Below are 24,050 nucleotides of genomic sequence, written 5' to 3'. Positions count from 1 at the left end.
TGGGGTTGTGCGGGCGTGCTGTATAATTTGTGTGTGTATCTAGGCAGCGGAATGCTGATAGTTTGTAATATACTCTCTGTTAGCATTCTCCTAGGTATCACACTTACACATGTGAGCAGCTCTCTCCTCATTTTAGAGGAGCTGCTCACTCCCTGACTAAATAGGAAGATCAGCTGGAGAGAAAAGGGAAAGTGTTGTGCTGGATAGGAGTGCTGACACATCGGTAAGTGTGATGTAAGATCGACTCTTTTTGGGTTGTTTTGCACTTTTTACCCTCTGGTTAAAAAACTAGACCGCTAACATTTTAAAACTTGGTCTAGGGAAGCAGCATGTGCATGTGGTGCACAAGGTAAATGGCCCCTGCCTTACTGAGTGCTTTTCAGGCTGGAGCTCTGGGTGCTGCCATTTTCTAATTTTGGTGCAGTATAGAATTAATCTTCAAGTGAGGTCAGCACAAAAGAGAAGGGAAAGTGGCATGGGTAGTAGCGCTGGCATATCGGCGAGCATGTTTCAAGTTTGACTCCTCTGGTTAAAAAACTAAACCATTAACATTTTAAAGGTTCCAGTGGGTAAGGTACATCAGCATTTTTTGGAAGTGGCACATGAGCTAAGTGTGTGCTCCCCTTCTGAGGCTGCAGTCGTGAAATTGACTGTTTCCTTATTGGTATGCAGTTTATAGCAAAACTTCCAGTAGGAAGTATGTTTAGAAATAAAAGGGAAAGTGACAGCTAACCTGTTAACATTATAAAGGAACCACTTACGAAGCCCACATCATCAGCTTATGCAAGTGGCGCACCAGTTAAATGTGCTCTGCTTTATTGAGCGCTTTTGAGCCTTGGAATCTACCATTTTATGTTTTAAAGATACATATTGATCCCACAATGCAAGTTTATGGGGCCATACTGATTTATGAATATTTGTAAGAATACAAATATAAATATCTAAGATTACCGTACCTTGTTTCCTTGGTCAGCCTTCATTATTTATATGTATTTTATGGCTTTGTTTACGTATTACCAGATAATATTTCTACATTTAGAGCATCACTACATTTTATGACCGATGTGTAAGGCGCATTGTCCTTTTAATACCTTTGCTTTTCTGGTTAATTTAGCTAAGCTACAGGAATGCAATAAATTGACAATCTGATTGCAATTACTAATGAGTCATGACCTGATTTCTGAATACTGCAGCAGAATATCTGCTCAATTACCTACCACTACAGATCGAGTGTAGTTCTTATTATATTACTCATATTTGAGAGTATCATGAATGCATACATCAACCTTCTAAAGTATTATGTATGGATAGACATTTTAGTGTTTTAGACTATATGCATGCACACGTTGCGGATTTTGATGTGTTTCCAGAGCGTTTTTGGACTTGTGGAATTGCATAAAATCCGCAGTGTAGTGCACAACCAATGTTAGTCAATGGGAAATTGAGAATTGGTGTGCACATGCTGTGGAAAAATATGCACGGATTTGCAGCGTTTTATTTTTCACCACATGTCAATTCTTTTTGCGGATCTGCAGCGTTTCTGCACCCATTGACTAGCATTGAGTCAGGCAAATCCACAGCAAAACTGCAGGTTTAAAAAGATATGTGGTTTTGCTGCAGAGTTGCGAGCGAGAAACGCTGCAGATCAGGAGGAGGAAGAGTGTGTTAGTCAAGTGTGGGTGGAGACTGTGTGTGTGCAGAGAAGATGTGCGTGTCTGTGTGCGGGTATCTGTGTGTATCTGTGTGTGTCTGCAGGGGTATGCGGGTGTGTGCGTGGCTTTGTGTGTATGTGCGGGTCTGTATGTAGGCAGGCATCGTCCAATGTGACTATTAGTCCCATCCAGCTATGCCTGCTACAATCAAAGCTAGCCGATGATGGGACAGTAGTCCCATAATCCGGATACTGTGTTCAAGTGTAAAGAAAAACCACATACACACATACAGTACATACTCACCATACAGCTAATCCCCAACGCCCTTGATCACCTATAAAAAAAATAAAATATTAAAGCAACAGTATGCTCCCTGTTCCGACGTAATCCATTTAATAATGATTGTCCCACAATGATCTCCCGTGTAGAGCTGTCACATCGGCAGATGTGACCGCTCTCCAGGGGCCTCCGGTGATACATTGATGGCAGGTATCCTTCCGCAGTGTATCACTCCACCGTTAGAGGTCAATTGAGTTCAAGCTGTCACTTGTGGCACCACTGCATGGGCAAATTCTCACGCAGCAGTTTCATAAAGTTAGAGCATGAACTCTTTGAACCCTCAGTGATAACACTGCAGGATCCATTATCGAGAAAAGCAAAAAGCCAGCTCACCAGGCAGCTACAGCAGGTGCACGGAACTTCCACGTTGATCCACGTAGTATAGATAGGAAGACGAAAAAAAGGGGGTTTGTTCCAGCTCCAAAGTTTAAAATTAAGTCCTTTATTGATACATGATAAAAGCGTAAGCTTTTGTCAATCTAGGGAAAACAACCCAGTTCACATATAGCATTTAGATCCATTTTGTCTAAATTACTCCAACCTACAGGTGTTGAAGTCACTTCTAAGTTGCAAATAAATTAAACTATATCATGGCGATTGGCATCCCAAGTAATTACTTAAGTATTGCGCTAATGTATTACTATGTGACATTTTTATACAGATTTTTTATTAAGATTTTGAAGCCAAAACTTGATATGGATTGAAAAAAAAACATAGCGAAGAATAATTTTTCCCATATGAATTCCTTTACTTTATGATTCACTCTTCAACTAGCTTTAAAAAACTGCATAAGGAAGCTCTATCAAGATGACGCATGCAAAAGCGCTTTGGAAGCTTGGAAGAGACAGCACAATTCATTCAAACATCAAACCCCAACCTGTCCAATGTTTCCTTTTCATTTAGGATTTGGTACACAGTATAATTACCATACCTAAAAAACTGACCTGAAAAATTAACACCCAGTTTATTAGCTAATTCATTTGTTTTCTATCACTAATGTTAGGAATTCTATACAATTTGTTCAATATGTATGGTAATATCAATGTAGATTTTCAATTGATGCCTTATGCATTGCACCTATAAATATTGCAGTAAGTAATCTTCTCTAAAAGAGTGGCAATGAGAAAAAAACCTCATGATCTATGTCAGAGAGTCCCACCAGAAACCATGTCAACCAAGGAATGTGCCATTAACAGATATCATAGTAACATAGTAACATAGTAACATAGTTAGTAAGGCCGAAAAAAGACATTTGTCCATCCAGTTCAGCCTATATTCCATCATAATAAATCCCCAGATCTACGTCCTTCTACAGAACCTAATAATTGTATGATACAATATTGTTCTGCTCCAGGAAGACATCCAGGCCTCTCTTGAACCCCTCGACTGAGTTCGCCATCACCACCTCCTCAGGCAAGCAATTCCAGATTCTCACTGCCCTAACAGTAAAGAATCCTCTTCTATGTTGGTGGAAAAACCTTCTCTCCTCCAGACGCAAAGAATGCCCCCTTGTGCCCGTCACCTTCCTTGGTATAAACAGATCCTCAGCGAGATATTTGTATTGTCCCCTTATATACTTATACATGGTTATTAGATCGCCCCTCAGTCGTCTTTTTTCTAGACTAAATAATCCTAATTTCGCTAATCTATCTGGGTATTGTAGTTCTCCCATCCCCTTTATTAATTTTGTTGCCCTCCTTTGTACTCTCTCTAGTTCCATTATATCCTTCCTGAGCACCGGTGCCCAAAACTGGACACAGTACTCCATGTGCGGTCTAACTAGGGATTTGTACAGAGGCAGTATAATGCTCTCATCATGTGTATCCAGACCTCTTTTAATGCACCCCATGATCCTGTTTGCCTTGGCAGCTGCTGCCTGGCACTGGCTGCTCCAGGTAAGTTTATCATTAACTAGGATCCCCAAGTCCTTCTCCCTGTCAGATTTACCCAGTGGTTTCCCGTTCAGTGTGTAATGGTGATATTGATTCCCTCTTCCCATGTGTATAACCTTACATTTATCATTGTTAAACCTCATCTGCCACCTTTCAGCCCAAGTTTCCAACTTATCCAGATCCATCTGTAGCAGAATACTATCTTCTCTTGTATTAACTGCTTTACATAGTTTTGTATCATCTGCAAATATCGATATTTTACTGTGTAAACCTTCTACCAGATCATTAATGAATATCAAAAGACTGTCACTTCCAAACAGAACAGGTGTGAACAGGCGCATACTAAGAGTATCCATCTCCATATATAACTAACAAATAAAGTTGCACTCTGTAACTCTATAGCATTTAAACATGAAATATATGTAATTGGAATAGCGTTACTGCGCTAGAAAATAGGAAGAAATGGAGATACTTAGCTCTTAAATTGTCCAATACATGTATGCCCAGCAGCCATGACAAGCCCTTCTAAATGTGTAAGAAATCTTCTCTATATGAATGATAATGAGAAAAAAACTCATAACCTATGTAAAAAAGCACCACCAGAAACTGTCAATCAAAGAATATGTCCATAAGCTCTTATTTTTTCCTTAATTTGAAATAAAGTAATGTCTTTTATCCAGTTCTATGAGCGTCTCCCATTATATGTTCCCCTAATTAATAACATGCCAAGGACTGTACGTGCATGTATTTATGCATGTGGTGGTCATTCTCGATATTGAATAAATCAAGATGTTTTGAAAATTTTGTTTCCATTATAATTTGTATATCATTAACGTGTATCAATCATGATTTTATAATTCCATGACTTTTTCTTCTTGGTGTTGCAATTTTAATATTGAGGAATGTACTGTAAATTAGTAAAAAGAACAACTGTATATTTCTCCTTGCTCCTACCTTTGTGTGTGGCAGAGCACCATGTTGAGCATCAGATATGTGTGTCATTTACAGTTCCATTTATATGCGGGGTCAGGTACTGTCCACTCCTACCAAATACTTGTGAACATTCCTAAAATGTTATTCCTGATCAACCATGTTTCTATGACCTTTAACATGTTTTATGCAAATGTTTTCTGTTTTTTTTTGCATTTTGATGAAAGCTTTAAATAAAGTTCCATGGTTTTATTACTTCTTATAACAATATAGCATAGTATGAATGTTGAAATTTACATTACACACGTTATTTATATCTCTATGTCTATCACAAACACTTACCGTATATATGTTTATCTATGTTTTAGGGCGATAGAGGACCAGTAGGAGATATTGGTTTTCCAGGACCTGAAGGACCACCAGGACCAACAGTGGGTGTTTATATATTGCATGTTCTTACTTTGTCACAATTTACTTTTCATTCATAACTAATAGTACACATGTTATCACACTAGAAGTAGGCAAGGAATTCTGTTCCTCAACTTTAGCAGATACTTTCTGCTTTTTTTACCCACTCACTGGTAGTTATTTGACCTTATTCCTTGTAAATAATTGAATATTTGACACAAAAAAACAATGTTAACTGCAAGTGCAAGAAATCATCCAGATCAATTGTAAACTCATGTGGGCATAATTCCTACATAATGGACCTAGTAAGCATTGAAACTTAGATCAGATGAAACACTCCCACTATAGTAACATAGTAACATAGTTAGTAAGGCCGAAAAAAGACATTTGTCCATCCAGTTCAGCCTATATTCCATCATAATAAATCCCCAGATCTACGTCCTTCTACAGAACCTAATAATTGTATGATACAATATTGTTCTGCTCCAGGAAGACATCCAGGCCTCTCTTGAACCCCTCGACTGAGTTCGCCATCACCACCTCCTCAGGCAAGCAATTCCAGATTCTCACTGCCCTAACAGTAAAGAATCCTCTTCTATGTTGGTGGAAAAACCTTCTCTCCTCCAGACGCAAAGAATGCCCCCTTGTGCCCGTCACCTTCCTTGGTATAAACAGATCCTCAGCGAGATATTTGTATTGTCCCCTTATATACTTATACATGGTTATTAGATCGCCCCTCAGTCGTCTTTTTTCTAGACTAAATAATCCTAATTTCGCTAATCTATCTGGGTATTGTAGTTCTCCCATCCCCTTTATTAATTTTGTTGCCCTCCTTTGTACTCTCTCTAGTTCCATTATATCCTTCCTGAGCACCGGTGCCCAAAACTGGACACAGTACTCCATGTGCGGTCTAACTAGGGATTTGTACAGAGGCAGTTTAATGCTCTCATCATGTGTATCCAGACCTCTTTTAATGCACCCCATGATCCTGTTTGCCTTGGCTGCTGCTGCCTGGCACTGGCTGCTCCAGGTAAGTTTATCATTAACTAGGATCCCCAAGTCCTTCTCCCTGTCAGATTTACCCAGTGGTTTCCCATTCAGTGTGTAATGGTGATATTGATTCCTTCTTCCCATGTGTATAACCTTACATTTATCATTGTTAAACCTCATCTGCCACCTTTCAGCCCAAGTTTCCAACTTATCCAGATCCATCTGTAGCAGAATACTATCTTCTCTTGTATTAACTGCTTTACATAGTTTTGTATCATCTGCAAATATCGATATTTTACTGTGTAAACCTTCTACCAGATCATTAATGAATATGTTGAAGAGAACAGGTCCCAATACTGACCCCTGCGGTACCCCACTGGTCACAGCGACCCAGTTAGAGACTATACCATTTATAACCACCCTCTGCTTTCTATCACTAAGCCAGTTACTAACCCATTTACACACATTTTCCCCCAGACCAAGCATTCTCATTTTGTGTACCAACCTCTTGTGCGGCACGGTATCAAACGCTTTGGAAAAATCGAGATATACCACGTCCAATGACTCACCGTGGTCCAGCCTATAGCTTACCTCTTCATAAAAACTGATTAGATTGGTTTGACAGGAGCGATTTCTCATAAACCCATGCTGATATGGAGTTAAACAGTTATTCTCATTGAGATAATCCAGAATAACATCCCTCAGAAACCCTTCAAATATTTTACCAACAATAGAGGTTAGACTTATTGGCCTATAATTTCCAGGTTCACTTTTAGAGCCCTTTTTGAATATTGGCACCACATTTGCTATGCGCCAGTCCTGCGGAACAGACCCTGTCGCTATAGAGTCCCTAAAAATAAGAAATAATGGTTTATCTATTACATTACTTAGTTCTCATAAGGTACCGTCACACTAGACGATATCGCTAGCGATCCGTGACGTTGCAGCGTCCTCGCTAGCGATATCGTCCAGTGTGACAGGCAGCAGCGATCAGGCCCCTGCTGTGCTGTCGCTGGTCGGGGAAGAAAGTCCAGAACTTTATTTCGTCGCTAAACTCCCCGCAGACATCGCTGAATCGGTGTGTGTGACAGCGATTCAGCGATGTCTTCACTGGTAACCAGGGTAAACATCGGGTAACTAAGCGCAGGGCCGCGCTTAGTAACCCGATGTTTACCCTGGTTACCATCGTAAAAAAACAAACACTACATACTTACATTCAGCTGTCTGTCCCTTGCCGTCTGCTTCCTGCACTAACTGCTGGCCGTAAAGTGAAAGTGAAAGCACAGCACAGCGGTGAGTCACACAGCGGTGACTCACTGCTGTGGCTGTGCTGTGCTTTCACTTTACGGCCAGCAGTCAGTGCAGGAAGCAGACGGCAAGGGACAGACAGCTGAATGTAAGTATGTACTGTTTGTTTTTTTACGCTGGTAACAAGGGTAAACATCGGGTTACTAAGCGCAGCCCTGCGCTTAGTTACCCGATGTTTACCCTGGTTACCGTGGACCTCGGGATCGTTGGTCGCTGGAGAGCTGTCTGTGTGACAGCTCTCCAGCGACCAAACAGCGACGCTGCAGCGATCCGGATCGTTGTCGGTATCGCTGCAGCGTCGCTAAGTGTGACGGTACCTTTAGTACTCGTGGGTGTATGCCATCCGGACCCGGAGATTTATCTATTTTAATCTTATTTAGCCGGTTTCGCACCTCTTCTTGGGTTAGATTGGTGACCCTTAATATAGGGTTTTCATTGTTTCTTGGGATTTCACCTAGCATTTCATTTTCCACCGTGAATACCGTGGAGAAGAAGGTGTTTAATATGTTAGCTTTTTCCTCGTCATCTACAACAATTCTTTCCTCACTATTTTTTAAGGGGCCTACATTTTCAGTTTTTATTCTTTTACTATTGATATAGTTGAAGAACAGTTTGGGATTAGTTTTACTCTCCTTAGCAATGTGCTTCTCTGTTTCCTTTTTGGCAGCTTTAATTAGTTTTTTAGATAAAGTATTTTTCTCCCTATAGTTTTTTAGAGCTTCAATGGTGCCATCCTGCTTTAGTAGTGCAAATGCTTTCTTTTTACTGTTAATTGCCTGTCTTACTTCTTTGTTTAGCCACATTGGGTTTTTCCTATTTCTAGTCCTTTTATTCCCACAAGGTATAAACCGCTTACACTGCCTATTTAGGATGTTCTTAAACATTTCCCATTTATTATCTGTATTCTTATTTCTGAGGATATTGTCCCAGTCTACCAGATTAAGGGCATCTCTAAGCTGGTCAAACTTTGCCTTCCTAAAGTTCAGTGTTTTTGTGACTCCCTGACAAGTCCCCCTAGTGAAAGACAGGTGAAACTATACAATATTGTGGTCGCTATTTCCTAGATGCCCGACCACCTGCAGATTTGTTATTCTGTCAGGTCTATTAGATAGTATTAGGTCTAAAAGTGCTGCTCCTCTGGTTGGATTCTGCACCGATTGTGAAAGATAATTTTTCTTGGTTATTAGCAGAAACCTGTTGCCTTTATGGGTTTCACAGGTTTCTGTTTCCCAGTTAATATCCGGGTAGTTAAAGTCCCCCATAACCAGGACCTCATTATGGGTTGCAGCTTCATCTATCTGCTTTAGAAGTAGACTTTCCATGGTTTCTGTTATATTTGGGGGTTTGTAACAGACCCCAATGAGAATTTTGTTACCATTTTTCCCTCCATGAATTTCGACCCATATGGACTCGACATCCTCATTTCCTTCGCTAATATCCTCCCTTAAAGTGGACTTTAGACAAGACTTTACATAGAGACAAACCCCTCCTCCTCTCCGATTTTTACGATCCTTTCTAAACAGACTGTAACCCTGTAAGTTAACTGCCCAGTCATAGCTTTCATCTAACCATGTCTCGGTTATTCCCACTATGTCAAAGTTACCTGTAGATATTTCTGCTTCTAGTTCTTCCATCTTGTTTGTCAAGCTTCTGGCGTTTGCGAGCATGCAGTTTAGAGGATTTTGTTTTGTTCCAATCTCCTCGCTGTGGATTGTTTTAGAAATGTTCTTACCTCCCATCTGAGTATGTTTTCCTGGGTCTTCTTTGTTCAAGTCTAATGTTTTTCTTCCCGTCCCCTCTTCTTCTAGTTTAACGCCCTCCTGATGAGTGTAGCGAGTCTTCTGGCGAATGTGTGTTTCCCAGGTTTGTTGAGGTGTAGTCCGTCTCTGGCGAGGAGTCCATCGTACCAGTAATTCACACCGTGGTCCAGGAATCCGAATCCTTGTTGTCTGCACCATCGTCTTAGCCAGTTGTTTGCATCAAGGATCCTGTTCCATCTCCTGGTGCCATGCCCGTCTACTGGAAGGATAGAAGAAAAAACTACCTGTGCATCCAGTTCCTTTACTTTCTTCCCCAACTCTTCAAAGTCTTTGCAGATTGTCGGTAGGTCCTTCCTTGCCGTGTCATTGGTGCCAACATGTATCAGAAGAAATGGGTGGACGTCCTTGGAGCTGAAGAGCTTTGGTATCCTATCGGTCACATCCTTGATCATCGCACCTGGAAGGCAGCATACTTCTCTTGCAGTTATGTCCGGTCTGCAGATGGCTGCTTCTGTGCCTCTCAGTAGTGAGTCTCCCACCAGCACCACTCTTCGTTGCTTCTTGGCTGTACTTTTTGCTGTCACTTGTTGCTGTGTGCCCTTTTCTTTTTTGCTTGCTGGTATTGCTTCATCCTTAGGTGTGCCATCTTCATCCTCTACAAAGATTTGATATCGGTTCTTCAGTTGTGTGGTTGGTGATTTCTCCATGGTCTTCTTGCTTCTTTTGGTCACATGCTTCCACTCATCTGCTTTTGGAGGTTCTCTGACACTTTTTTCACCTTCTGTGACCAGTAGAGATGCTTCTGTTCTGTCTAGAAAGTCTCCATTCTCTTTGATGAGTTTCAAAGTTGCTATTCTTTCTTCCAGACCCCGCACCTTTTCTTCTAAAAGGGCCACTAGTCTACACTTCTGACAGGTGAAATTTGATTCTTCTTCTGGTCGATCTGTGAACATGTAGCACATGCTGCAGCTCACCATGTAGGTTGTCACATCTGCCATGTTGCTCCTAGATCCTGCTGACTTGCTGTGTGTTTTCCTTCTTGTGTAATTTACTCAGCCAAGCTCTCTTGCAATAATGTCCTACAGGCAAAAATTTGCGCACCTTAAGGCGCTATGTAATCCCCGCTGCTACAAAACAGGGCATATCAATCCACCAAAGACCATCAACTGTAAACTGAGCTTCACCCTGTATAGTATTGTATTGTCATATATTGTCAGAACCCTGGATTAAAGCACTACTCCAGAGGGTGTTTTCTTTCAAAGCTTGAGTGGTGCTTCTAATCTAAGGTCCCTGACCCTTGTCTTGTACATAGCCACCACCATCTTCACCTTCTATTGGCGCCATTCCAATGCTATCTTGTGAACACAACTTTTAACTGGCCAGAAGTCAGAAGTAACTGTCACAAGCTCTCAATGCAAGTCTACAAGAGCCAAAATGTGACTTTAATAGACTTGCATTGAAAAGTTATCTCTGACTCCGGCACGTCAAGAACTGTTGGAGACTGATTGGAGAGGTGTGCGAAGATGGCAGCAGGAAAGTTTAAGACTAGATGCAGGGACCGTAGATTAGAAATGCTGCAATGAATAAAACTGCTGGAATGGTTCCTTAATTGTGGGCTGAGCTTAGCCCAATAGAGTATTTTGACTTCACATACTATACGTCTAGTCGTCGAATGAGATTGTGGAGGAGACGCTAGAACCTGGAGCTTTCCCAAGAAGAGAACTTCAATATTAATTTTAAAGGCAAATGAGCCATACAAGATCTAAATGGGAACAAGTACCAGCCATGCCATTGAAGTCATTCGACGACAACTTGTTCACCTAAGGTGGGAAGATCATTTCAAAGATTAGTTAGTTAGTTATCAGTTATACATTACCTATTGTACTTACCAATAAAACATTGCTAACTGGTATTTAAGATCCATGCTCACCAAGTGAAGGGACAGTGCAATTTGTTAGATTATATAATATATTGACCTGTTTTCCGGAAGTGAGAATTAATTTCACATATGCTCTAATAGGGTTTTTGGTTATTATAATTATAATATTTCTTAGACGCTGTTTGACTTCTGTGCCACGCTAGCACCCTTTCTTAGTTGTCCCAATGTGTCATTCAACAATATGGTTTGGAAAGTGATGATAAACAATGATATATATATAGTCATGGCATTATTTAGTCATTACATGTCTGAGGATGTAATTGGAGGGGTTCCATGCATTGAGAACAACACTGATCACCAGAATGATAGGTTATACTGTATATTTTTATTTCTTGACTCAGAAAACTAACTGACTTGGATTAAATCAATGCCATGGATAAAGTGCAGCCATTATTCATGAACAGTATATATCCAGTATTATATGACTCATTTCTAAAATTAGGGGATGAAGTAAAACTCTTTTGTGAAGAAACTTAACATTAACAGCGTTTGCACAAAGCTTGTCTTCGCGGACATATTGCCCACCCACATACACCAACGCCTACAAAAGAGCTTCTTGTCATATTGTAGAAACTTTAGACTGAGTCATATTTTATTGCATCATTATTTATCTTTTAGCTGATATCAAAATTCTTTTTGTGACAGCAAGAAATCATTCCCATTTTAGTCACAAATGCAATGCACCCGCCCTTAACAGATTTGTTAAGATGTCGCAATTTTTTTTCCTTCAGCATGATAGAACACATTTCTTTAAATGAATGTTTTCTAAATATTCCAGAAATCAGATAGGAATACTATGCTGTGTGCTGAAAATAGGATTTATCCATGTAGCTATTAACCTGAAGAAAACAGTGATAATGCTTTCATGGCCAAGATAACTATGAAACCACGGACCCAGTAGCTAAAATGCAAGTTGTCATTCAAATCATTCTCCTGAATAATAGGAAGACATTTCTCATCTCGTACAAAAAGAAATGGATTTCTTCCTAGTGCCACATTATCCACATTCTATATTGATATTTGGTTCAGGTTTATAGTCTATTCTGAAAATGTGAGTACTCTAAGAGATGACATTTATTTTCGTGTTTCTTTTGGCCCATATGTTTAAGCCATATCCCAAGATATAGCCCTGGATCCTTGTATTTCATCTTCCCCTTTGATGTGACATAGGACAGTAATGGATATGTCACCATGTGACCAATACTATGTGTGAATGGGCCCAGCTGACTGCTAATTGAAGTATCTAAGACAGCCCCCTTTTCTCTAACAACAAATGTATAGACAGAGAAGAAGGTGACTAAAGGGTTTCCAGCAACCCTTTAAAGAATATGAACACCCTTTGGGATTTTTTTCCTTGAAGAAGTTGGCCACCAATTTTTTTTATTAATGGCCTATCCTTATACCTGATTGATGGAGGTACTACACTCGGCATCACTGTTACCAGCTGACTGAAAGTTCTCGGATGCTGCCAAAACACAGCATCTTCCTAATTTCCTATAGTGGATGCAACAGGTCCATTCCCTATTCAAATGAATAAAAGAGTATGTTTTCTTTAAAAAAAAATGATAACCATTTTGGCTACTACAGCTTTATATGCATTACAGTAGACTGGAGAATTAGTTAAAGTTTTTTTTTAGTCTTAAAATATTGATGAACAATTCTTAGGATAGATCATCAATATTAGAGCATTGGGGGTTTGACAACTGACACCCTTACAGCTTAGTACTGAAAAAGCCAAGGTAGAGGCCAACAATCCCAAAAGTAAATATAAATTCTTGTTTATTCCAAAATCCTTAAAAACATTGTGAAAAAAGTAAAGAAGAAAAAAAAATTACATGGATGATATGTTTTAAAATGCAAGGGTTTTAATTATAATCATTAATCATTTTGAAACATGCCATCTATCCATTTGCATATACTTGTTTCAGGGTGTTTGCTCCTCATCAGTGCAAAGCAGGAGACCTGATTTGGCTAGGAGAGAGGCCTCTGACTGGATGTTAGAGGGAGAATGTTTCTCCTTGCAGACAGTGCTAAACTGGCATAAGAAGACTTATAATCCATGCAGTACTCCCAGGGTTTGGTCACTATGTCATCAGTGTATGATCCCTGTGTCCATTTTTACCAGCATATGGATAAATAAATTAATGATAAATCGCATACCATGGGAGAGAAGCAGGATGAAGGCACAGCTATATGACCTCGGGTTAATGAAGCTTCACACGCACCAGGGATTACGGGTGCCAATTCCAAAGAAAAGAATCTGTATATCCAAAGAAAAGAAAGCGGACAGGCACATACCATCCCGTGAAACAAAATCCTTTACTGTGGCATCATAAAACCAACAGCAGGCGGATAAAACGATGGAGCAAATACAGATGCCGATCGTTTCGCGCAACCATTGTGCTTCAACAGGTCAATTAATGACAAAGCTTATTCCATCTCTGGCATTGTTAAATACAGACACATGGATACCATCTGGTAGGCATCAGGATTTTCCTGCTGTACAAGGTAGATCCCAAGCCTTGTCTGCTTCTGTGGTCTCCCATTCAACTTCAGCCGCTGTGGGTGCTACTGAGCAAAGACATCAGTCCCAGCATCTTTCTCAGGCTCATGCTATTTGTTTAGTTACTGCTGACTTTCCAGCCAAGTCTATGGTAACCAGCCATAGGCAGCGGCAAACGGACGCTATGGAGGCAAAGTCCAGAAATCACTCTACTGAGCATGCTTGTGAGGTGGTGACATCTCATTGGTGGTCGGTCATCAACTGCTCTGGTGATGCAGCAGCTCTGGATTGGTCCACAAGCAAGGCCCTGTCCGACTGGACATGATCTGAATGTATAAAAGGTCCTCTGATGTTCACACTGGCACGCTAACATCATTCGTGTTACGCGTGTATGGTACATTGCTTCAGCTTGGTCTTTGCCAGCATGTGCTCAGGGTCAGTGGAAAGCCGTTAGAATTCCAGTACTCTGGAGAGGAGTTTGTCTGTGGGGATTCAGGGCTGGTGTATAGCCATTAGAACATTAGAATTCCAGCATCTCCGGAGAGGAGTTTGTCTGGGTGGATTCAGGGCTGGCGTCTAGCCATTAGAATTCCGGCATCTCCGGAGAGGAGTTTGTCTGTGTGGATTCAGGGCTGGTGTCTAGCCATTAGAATTCCGGCATCTCCAGAGAGGAGTTTGTTGAGTGCTTTTGCTGAATTTGTGACTACTATTTGTCTTTTCCTGCTATGAGGAGAACCGTCATCTTTGTTACTTGCTGGCTGAAATAATGGATATAACTTTCTGAGGGTGTCCAGTTACTTCTGTTAGCCCTAACAGGAAACTGCAGCCTACTTGAGTATAATATACAGGTCACATTAGATATTAATTAGGTTTTCATAGAGGGTTTTCAGCCATCTTTTCCACATTTACAATGGCACCTTTTTTTGGCTGCTTAGTTGGCAAAATTCCTAATATATCACTCCTGTATGCAAGTTCAAGACTCTGTGGTAGTTCTGTTCACTCAGTGGTACATGGAGATAGAAAACAGGAACACTATCTCTTTAAACCTTCTGTTAGTTTATCAGACAGACAACCAACATGAAGGGAAAAATAAATACAGCCCTTTGGGGCAAAACAGGAAAACAAAATGCTGCAACATAGTACATAGTTTCTATTCCAATATAACACATATGTTACTCATACATGCCTTGCATGCCAAAGAAATAAACACAGACACATTCCTGTCCTCCTCGCCTTTTCTTCCGATGCTTCCTGTTCTCCCTTGTCTGATTTGAATATTCCATTAAATGTGCTTGTTTACTTTGCGAAATTCACTCCTCCATGGAAACAGCGCTGGATTTGCTTCATTACCCATCATCCCGGTCTATATGTGGGTCATTTGTTTTCCTGTTGAAACAAACAAGCAAGAGTGCCAGATTGTATGCTCCATGTATAGATATAGTATGAAAAACATTATTACGCCGAGCACAGATCAATATCACATTTCAATTAGGCAGCACAAAGCAACACGCTCTCCCAGCTGGGAAGCAGGTGCACAAATTGCAGGAGAACAGCACAGCCAGCAGAGTGATGTTCTTTTTTTTATCAGTGTTACCAGCTATGCAGCCACAACACTATGATAAATTGTCCTCTTATTGTTTTTTGAAATGATGTCTACAGTTAGTCTCCTGAAATGACATTCATTTACACAGGCCTCCTCCAGACTTACAGCTTCCAATCAAAAGGCAGGTGAACCCTCTCTGCTCCGTCAGCACACATTTGGCTGCAGTCCCAGTTTATTTCCCTCTAATCTCCTGTTTGATCTCATCTGACATTCTGTCAGATGGGAACAGTGTTACATCACCTTATTTCCTGTTTGGTCTCCATCAGGACGTGTAGTTCTGTGCATATACTCAGAAAATTTCAGTGAAGCCTTTCTTGCATGATAGCGCCAGCCAGGCGTACTTTAGTTGAGGCTGTGAACATTAGTAATGTCTGGTTACAGTCAGAGATGCGATCTAGATTTTTGTGCATGGTTGGGATTTCTACCAGAATTTCTACTTGACCGATAATAAGTTAGAAGTCAAATTCCAATTATTTTGTGGTGTGATTACAGTACTACGCCATGTTATCTGTCCTAAGCGAACTTCACACGAGAGTATGAAAATTCATGCAGAAAAAACGGACAATTTTTCACCTCTATTATCATAGACCTAAGCTATTGCTGGCATATGGCATCACTTTATGATTGGTGGCCATGCAACCACTGTGATCCCTGTAGATGCTGATAGTAAAGGGGCTTCATTGCTTATTTAGCACTGTGTCTCCTTTAAGGCCACATTCACACTATCAGTATTTGGTCAGTATTTTACCTCAGTATCTGTACAGGAGTGGAACAATCAGAGGAAAAGTATAATAGAAACACGTCACCACTTCTGTATTTATCACCCACTCCTGGTTTTGTCTGAGGTAAATACTGAGGTAAAATACTGACCAAATACTGAATGCGTGAATGTGGCCTTATACTTTTTCTCTGGACAGTCATACCCCAGCTATTCAGGGAGTGGCAGCTGCGATTCCCTGCGCAGCCTAATGGTCTGGGGCTCTGATGTACAGAGAACAGATGCATCACCACCACATCAGCACCGCAGCCCCTTAGTAGTGGAGGTCCTAGAGGTCTAACCCTCACCCACTAGAAAGTGATAGTATATCCTAGCAATATGAGTTTACTATATAAGATGGGAAAACCTCTTTAAAGAGTTAAATTGCAATTTCAATCCTCCTACAGTTTATTTGTCGTCTGTATTATGATTGGTGGAGAAGACACACATGCAGGCTCCATTGTATAATGTACGACTGTCAAGAACTAGCCAGCTTTTAAGTGCAATTATCTTTTTTTATTGTATCACGCATCCTACATTTTAGTTTCATTTAGCATTTACTTGTGTGACTGGGATATAAACATTAGCAATGCAGTTTGGTCCACGGTAAATGCTATTATTTTCTTGTCAGCCATGGTTATTATAAGATAGGAGGCTGAAAACATGAAGTAGACAACGTGCGGCATATAATGTTCCTTCAATATGAGCGGATGAGCAGAACTGGTTTATATACACTGGATTCTGCGGCTGCACAACTACAGGTAGCAGAATACCAGCGCAATAGTCTCTGGCACTTAACTATTGAAGCTATAAAACTCTGGGACCTTACATTTCTTATTTAGCCCACAAGCGTATCAATTGATGATTTAATAGGAGAAAGTTGCAATGAACTTTGATTCCACGGTATTCCAGCCTTTGCAGACATTCATTGCTGTAAAAGCTGAGAATAAAAGTATTGTTATATCCAACACTACCATCTAGTGGTTTTCCATGTGCATATGAGAATTATCTAATATACTGCACCATATTGTGGTTTTCACATGAGCCTCTTACATTCTTTATTCTGACTTGAGATGCAAAAGAAAGCATTCACTATTCACCAACAGTTCTCTACACTCAAGGTTCTCCATTGTTTTCTCTGACTGCTCACAGTATTGAAATTGGATTTATTTTATCTTATAAGATCTCTGAGCTACAAATTGGCAGAACACTTTATATATTATTTTATAAAATGCATATAATATGGTAACCTATAAAATGCATCTTTAATATTTAGGGGCAGATCCAACATAAGAAGAAAATGTCCTGCTTCACCGAATCCGTGAAAGAAAGGTTTCTTTATTCTCAAACTTGTAACATAGAGGATACAAACTTCAGCACAAACCATATGGGTGTGAATCTCAACGCGTTTCTTGAGACTAAGCTCCCTTAATCATGACCATGACCATCACCTCATGATTAAGGGAGCTTAGTCTCCAGAAGCACTTTGAGATTCACACCCACATGGTTTGTGCTGAAGTTGGTATCCTCTATGTTACAAGTTTGTGACTAAAGAAACCTTTTTTTCATGGATTCGGTGAAGCTGGACATTTTCTTCTTTTGGATTCTACACGCCTGGACACAGTGGGTCCGTGCTCCCGAAGCTCAACTTATGCATCACGGGTGAGCTGGTTTATATTTCTGCAGATCCAACATACCATATACAGCTCTGGCAAAATTAAGAGACCACCACATCAAAACCCTGTCATGGGCAGTCCGATCTCCAGACCCGAACCCCATTGAAAACTTCTGGAATGTAATCAAGATGATGATGGATAGTCACGAGCCATCAAACAAAGAAGAACTGCTTACATTTTTGCACCAAAGCAGTGTGAAAGACTGATGGAAAGCATGCCAAGACACATGAAAGCTGTGACTAAAAATCATGGTTATTCCACAAAATATTGATTTCTGAACTCATCATGAGTTAAAACATTTGTATTGTTGTTTCTAAATGATTATGAACTTGTTTTGTTTGTATTATTTGAGGTTTGAAAGCACTGTTTTTTGTTATTTTTTTCATTTTTACCATTTTTCTTTATCCGAAAAAAATACAAAATTTATTGGTTGGAAATTCGGAGACATGTCGTCAGAAGTTTATAGAATAAAATAAAAATTTACATTTTACTCAAAAATATACCTATAAAGAGAAAAATCAGACAAACTGAACATTTTGCAGTGGTCTCTTAATTTTTGCCAGAGCTGTATACAGTCATGGCCGAAAATGTTGGCACAATCGAAATTTTCCAGAAAATGAAGTGTTTCTCCTGAAAAATTATTGCAATTGCATGTTTTGTTTTACACATGTTTATTTCCTTTGTATATATTGGAACAAAACAAAAAAACAGAGAGGAGAAGGCAAATTGAACATCATTTCACACAAAACCCTAAAATGGGCAGGACAAAATTGTTGGCACCCTCAATTTAATGTTTGGTTGCACATCCTTTGGAATAAATAACTGCAATCAATCATTTCCTATAAACAACAACAAGCTTCTTACGCCTCTCAAGTGGAATTTTGGACCACTCTTATTTTGCAAGTAGCTTCAGGTCTCTCATATTTGAAGGGTGTCTTCTCCCAAAAGAAATTTTAAGTTCTCTCCACAGGTGTTCAATGTGATTTAGATCCAACTTATTTCTGGCCACTTTAGAACTCTCCAGTGCTTTGTTTCCATCCATTTCTGGGTGCTTCTTGAAGCATGTTTGGGATCATTGTCCTGCTGGAAGACACATGGCCTAGACACAAACCCAGCTTTCTGACACTGGGCTCTACATAGCGACCCAAAATCCTAGGATAATCTTCAGATTTCATGATGGTTTGCACACAGTCAAGGAAACCAGTGACCAAGGCAGCAAAACAACCAGAAAACATCTTTGAATCTCCACCATATTTGACTATAGGTACTGTGTTCTTTTCTTTGTAGGGCTCATTCAGTTTTCAATAAACAGTAGAATGATGTGCTTTATCAATCAGCTGTCTTTGTCTTGTCTGTCTACAAGATGCTTTCGCAACAGGATATTGGCTTACTCGCATACATTTTGGCCAACTGAAATCTACCTGTTTTAAGTCTCTGTGTCAGCAGTGGGCTTCTCCCGAGTCTCTAGCCATAGCGTTTCATTCAAATGTCGACGCATAGTTCACGCTGACACTGATGCATCCTAAGCCTGCAGGACAGATTGAATTTCTTTGGAACTTGATTGGGGACTGCTTATCCACCATCTGGACTCTCCTGCATTGCAGCCTTTCATCAATTTTTCTTTGTCGTCCACGTGTCCAGGGAGATAAGCTACAATGCCACTAGTTGTAAACTTCTTGATTATGTTGCGCACCGTGAACAAAGTAACATCAAGATCTCTACAGATGGATTTGTAACCATGAGATTGTTGATATTTTTCAACAATGTTGGTCCTCAAGTTCTCAGATCAATCTCTTTTCATCTTTCTGTTCTTCATGCTTAGTGTGGCACAAACAGACACACAATGCAAAGACTGTGCCAACCTCTCTCCTTTTTATCTGGTTTCAGGTGTGATTTTTCTATTTCCCACACCTGCTGCTTACCAACAGGGGAGTCTGAATGAGCATCACAAGCATGAAGCAAAGTTGTTTACCCTCAATTTTGGAAAAGTGTCAACAATTTTGTCAGGCCCATTTTTGGGGTTTTGCGTGAAATGATGTATAATTTGTCTTTTTCTCAGTCTTATTGTCTTATTCCAATACACAAAAAGGAAATAAATATGTGTATAACAAAATGTGCAATTGCAATAATTTTCTGGGAGAAATACCGGTACTTCATTTTCTGGAGCAATTTCAAGGGTGCCAACACTCTCAGCCATGAATATATATATATATATATGTATATATATATATACACATATATTAATGTTAGTTAATGCAGAACAGAAGAAAGTGTAATGCAGGATATCATACATCAAACATTAGCATAAAAAAATCGTAGAATTTTAAATCTGAACTGTAGTACTGTAGAAATAATAAAGAGTAATATGAATCCAAGCAGAGAAGGCTGTTATAGATGTTGCAGGTTCAGGGATTTTAGTGAAGGGATTAGCTATGTTAATGTCTGTAGGAGAAAACGTAACACTTCTGGGCACAGTATGGCAGATGAAGCGAAAGCAGAAAAGCAAAAAAGGAGTCACGACTAATCCATATATATGGTATGGTTTCAAAGTACTACTAGAGCCCACTGCCGTTACCGCTGATTCACCGACAGAGATCATAAAGTCAGGAATGGTGTTAGATTTATGCTGAAGGAAGTTCACTTTGATTTCAAACAGTGATGTTTCATCCTTGCCAGAAGATCGGCTTTGTTACTGGTCCTGTGGAGTGATGTTTCACATAGTGAAAGCAATTAAAGGTGACTTCTGGTCTCTATACAAATAATCTAAATGAGCACATGGAGTCTCCTAGAGATGGCAGAAAAGGGAAGCAAAGAATACAATATGGAGCCTCAGATTATCTCCATGGACATTGAAGCAAGTATTAAGACCAACAAAAGAGAACGCTGAATGAGATTGTAAAAGATCCAAAATCCACTTCTGTAGCAGTACCAAGGGAGTGCAACTATTTCAGTGAAAAGGAAATTGTTAAAAGCATTAAAACAAGAATAATAAGACACTTTACAATTGAGGACAGCTGCGTCAAACCAAAGAAATAACATAAAATTCTCGAACTGCAACTTCCTCTGTTAAGAAACATGAGGAAATTCTGCATGAGGGAATCGGTCACTGATTCACAAGTCCAAACTGCGGCCAGCATTAATCAGAGCCTGAGTGCACACTTGCAGCCAGGTACAGTATATTTCCTCCAAAATTCTCTGGCACTTCAAATAAAATATAGTTAGATGATCCTGGTAGGAACCATTGCTGGAGACGAGATTTGTTTGTTTCCGGGGCTGTCGTAGGTGAGTGACAGGTGTCTTCTATGGCTGGATCTTCCAACTATATTTTCTCAACAACATTTAAACTTTTCAGAAAAGTATATGTCTTGTTACAAACATTCAGCCAGGTTCAGAGTCTTGCTACCCACAGTTTGGGTGGCATGAATCAGGTGACACATTCCCTTTAAACAAATGTTATATTGATGCATCGATAGCATAAAGAATGGAGGGGTTGGGTCTTCAGATATACGAGTATTTGTAGATATTCCAATTTGAGCCTTGACAATGTGAAACTATTAAATGGAATTTGTCAGCAGCTTTTTGCTATTTAATCTGAGAGCAGCATTTTATATCGAAAGAGAACCTGATTACTGCAATGTGTCACTTACTCGGCTGTGTACTGTAGTTTCAATACAATCAATATTTTATCAACAGGAGTTTATCACTGCCTGACTAGGCAATCAATATTTTATCAATAGGAATTTATCACTGCCTGAGCAGGTCTCACGTGCAGGCCAATCCAGCTAATCTGTGTAACCATGTCCTGACTCCTGGTTGGTAGCTTGGTGACAATTCACAGTGTACCCAGGAAGCTGACATTCACATAGACGGACACATTAGACTGGTCTTCACCCATTTCAGCTCCCTATCTAACGTCACCACCTCCCCTCTCCCTTTATCCGACCACCATCTGCTCATGTTCTCATCACTGTCCTCCTCACCTGTCACCCATGTCCAGCAACATGTGCAACCACGCAGGAACCTCGCACACCTAGACACCCACACACTCTATGACTTTATCCTACCACTAGCATCCATATCCTCACTCCATGACACAGACACTGCCACTGCTTTCTACAATGCCACTCTTGCATCAGCTATTGACATGGCCGCCCCTGTCATGCATAGCAGAAAGCAATAGACAACCCTGGCACAATAACATCACTAAAAAGCTTTGGCAAGTATCCAGAATTGCAGAACGGCATTGGAAGAAAACGCATTCACAAGATGATTTCACTGCACTCAAACAAGCAACACTCGCATACAAATCAGCTCTCACCTCTGCTAAACAGGCCTCCTTCATGACACTCGTATCTTCCTTATCCCACAACCCCAAACAGTTGTTCAACACTTTTAACTCCCTCCTCAGCCCACCACTGCCCCCTCCGAGTTCCTTAACAATTGCTGAGGACTTTGCCATGCACTTCAAAAACGAGATAGACCAAACAAGGCAAGACTTTACCACGCACTTCAAAAATAAGATAGACCAAACAAGGCAAGTCTTTGTTGTCAAACCACCACAACCCCTTTGTATACCAGACCAATGCCCAAAGCCCATAACTTCCCTCTCCAAAATCACTGAAGGGGAGCTTGCTCATCTTCTCTCCAAATGACACCTCACACCTCACCACTTGTGTGCTTGACCCCATCCCATCCCACCTCCTGCCCGACCTCACCACCACACTAATCACATCCCTAACCCATCTCTTTAACCTATCACTAACTTCTGGTACCTTCGCCACTGCTTTCAAACATGCCACAATCACACCTATCCTCAAAAAGCCATCTCTTGACCCAAGCGCTATGTCCAGCTCTCGCCCCATATCTTTGCTCCCCTTTGCTTCCAAACTCCTTGAGTGGCACATCCATGCTGAACTTTCTTCTCACTTTGCATCTAACTCTCTCTTCGACAACCTACAATCTGGCTTCTGTCCCCACCATTCCACTGAGACTGCCCTGACCAAAATTACTAACTACTTACAGCCAAAGCCAACAGACAATTCTCTATACTCCTCCTTCTAGACCTGTCCTCTGCCTTCAACACCATTGACCACTGCCTCCTACTACAGATCCTCTCTTCCTTTGGTGTCAAAGACTTTGCCCTATCTTGGATCTCCTCATACCTTACCAACCGCACATTTAGCATTTCCTACTCCCATACTACCTCTTCATCTCACCCCCTCTCTGTTGGTGTCCCTCAAGGCTCTGTCCTTAGTCTTCTCAATCTATACACTCAGCCTGGTACAACTCATACAACTCAGATCTACCTCTCTGGCCCAGATGTCAACTCTCTGCTGTCCAGAGTCCCTGAGTGTCTATTAACCATATCCTCCTTCTCCTCTCGCTTCCTCAAGCTCAAGTGGACAAATCTGAACTAATTATCTTTCCTCCATCTCGCATATCTTCCCTACCTGATCTATCTATCAAAATCAATGAAATCACACTTTCCCCTGTCCCCAAAATCCACTGCCTCGGAGTAACCATTGACTCTGCCCTGTCCTTCAAACCGCACATTCAAGCTCTCACCACCTCCTGTCGCCTCCAGCTCAAAAATATTTCCAGAATCCGTCCTTTCCTCAACCCTCACTCTACCAAAATGCTCGTGTATGCCCTAATCATCTCCCACCTCGACTATTGCAGCATCCTCCTGTGTGGCCTACCTTCTAACACTCTCGCTCCTCTCCAGTCCGTCCTTAACTCTGCTGCCCTACTAATTAATCTCTCTCCTCGCTACAGTTCTGCTTCCCCTCTTTGCAAATCCCTTCACTGGCTCCCAATTTCCCAGTGTATCTAGTTTAAACTACTAACACTGACCTACAAAGCCATCCATGTACAGTTTAGAAATCCTATCTTTGCTTCAAAAAGATTTTAACTAATGAATATAATATGAAGAATGGGGGCACAATTCTGAATATATTCTGCTTCTACAAATTGCAGCCCTATACCTCTAACATTTCCATTATTTGCAGCACTGTCCTGTGAACAAACTTCTAGTGTTGCAAAGCTTATGCACATAAGCACTATGATTAGCTGTCAAGAAATAGTATCCAAATAGTATCCAATACATCAAACCATGAAGTATATGCTGGAAGAGCACTATTTTAGCTTACACACATGGTCAAAATTGTTGGTACCCCTCGATTAATGACAGAAAAACCAACAATGGTCACAGAAATAACTTGAATCTGACAAAATTAATAATAAATAACAGAGCTATGATAATGAACAAATGAAAGTCAGACATTGCTTTTCAA

General features: G+C 40.5%; 1 protein-coding gene across 1 annotated transcript in view; it reads left to right on the top strand.

The window, feature by feature from the left end:
* COL19A1 (collagen type XIX alpha 1 chain) overlaps positions 1–24,050 on the top strand; it is a 1,728,692-nt gene that overhangs the window by 1,576,882 nt on the left and 127,760 nt on the right. The window contains exon 45 of the mRNA XM_069726653.1: positions 5,182–5,244. Coding sequence (XP_069582754.1) covers positions 5,182–5,244 — 63 coding nt within the window. The remainder of the gene's footprint in view (positions 1–5,181; positions 5,245–24,050) is intronic.

Source organism: Ranitomeya imitator, chromosome 5, assembly GCF_032444005.1.
Source record: "Ranitomeya imitator isolate aRanImi1 chromosome 5, aRanImi1.pri, whole genome shotgun sequence".
In the NCBI taxonomy this organism is placed as follows: Eukaryota; Metazoa; Chordata; class Amphibia; order Anura; family Dendrobatidae; genus Ranitomeya; species Ranitomeya imitator.
The sequence above is the reverse complement of the archived record's forward strand: the minus strand, read 5'-3'. Positions and strand labels throughout refer to the sequence as shown.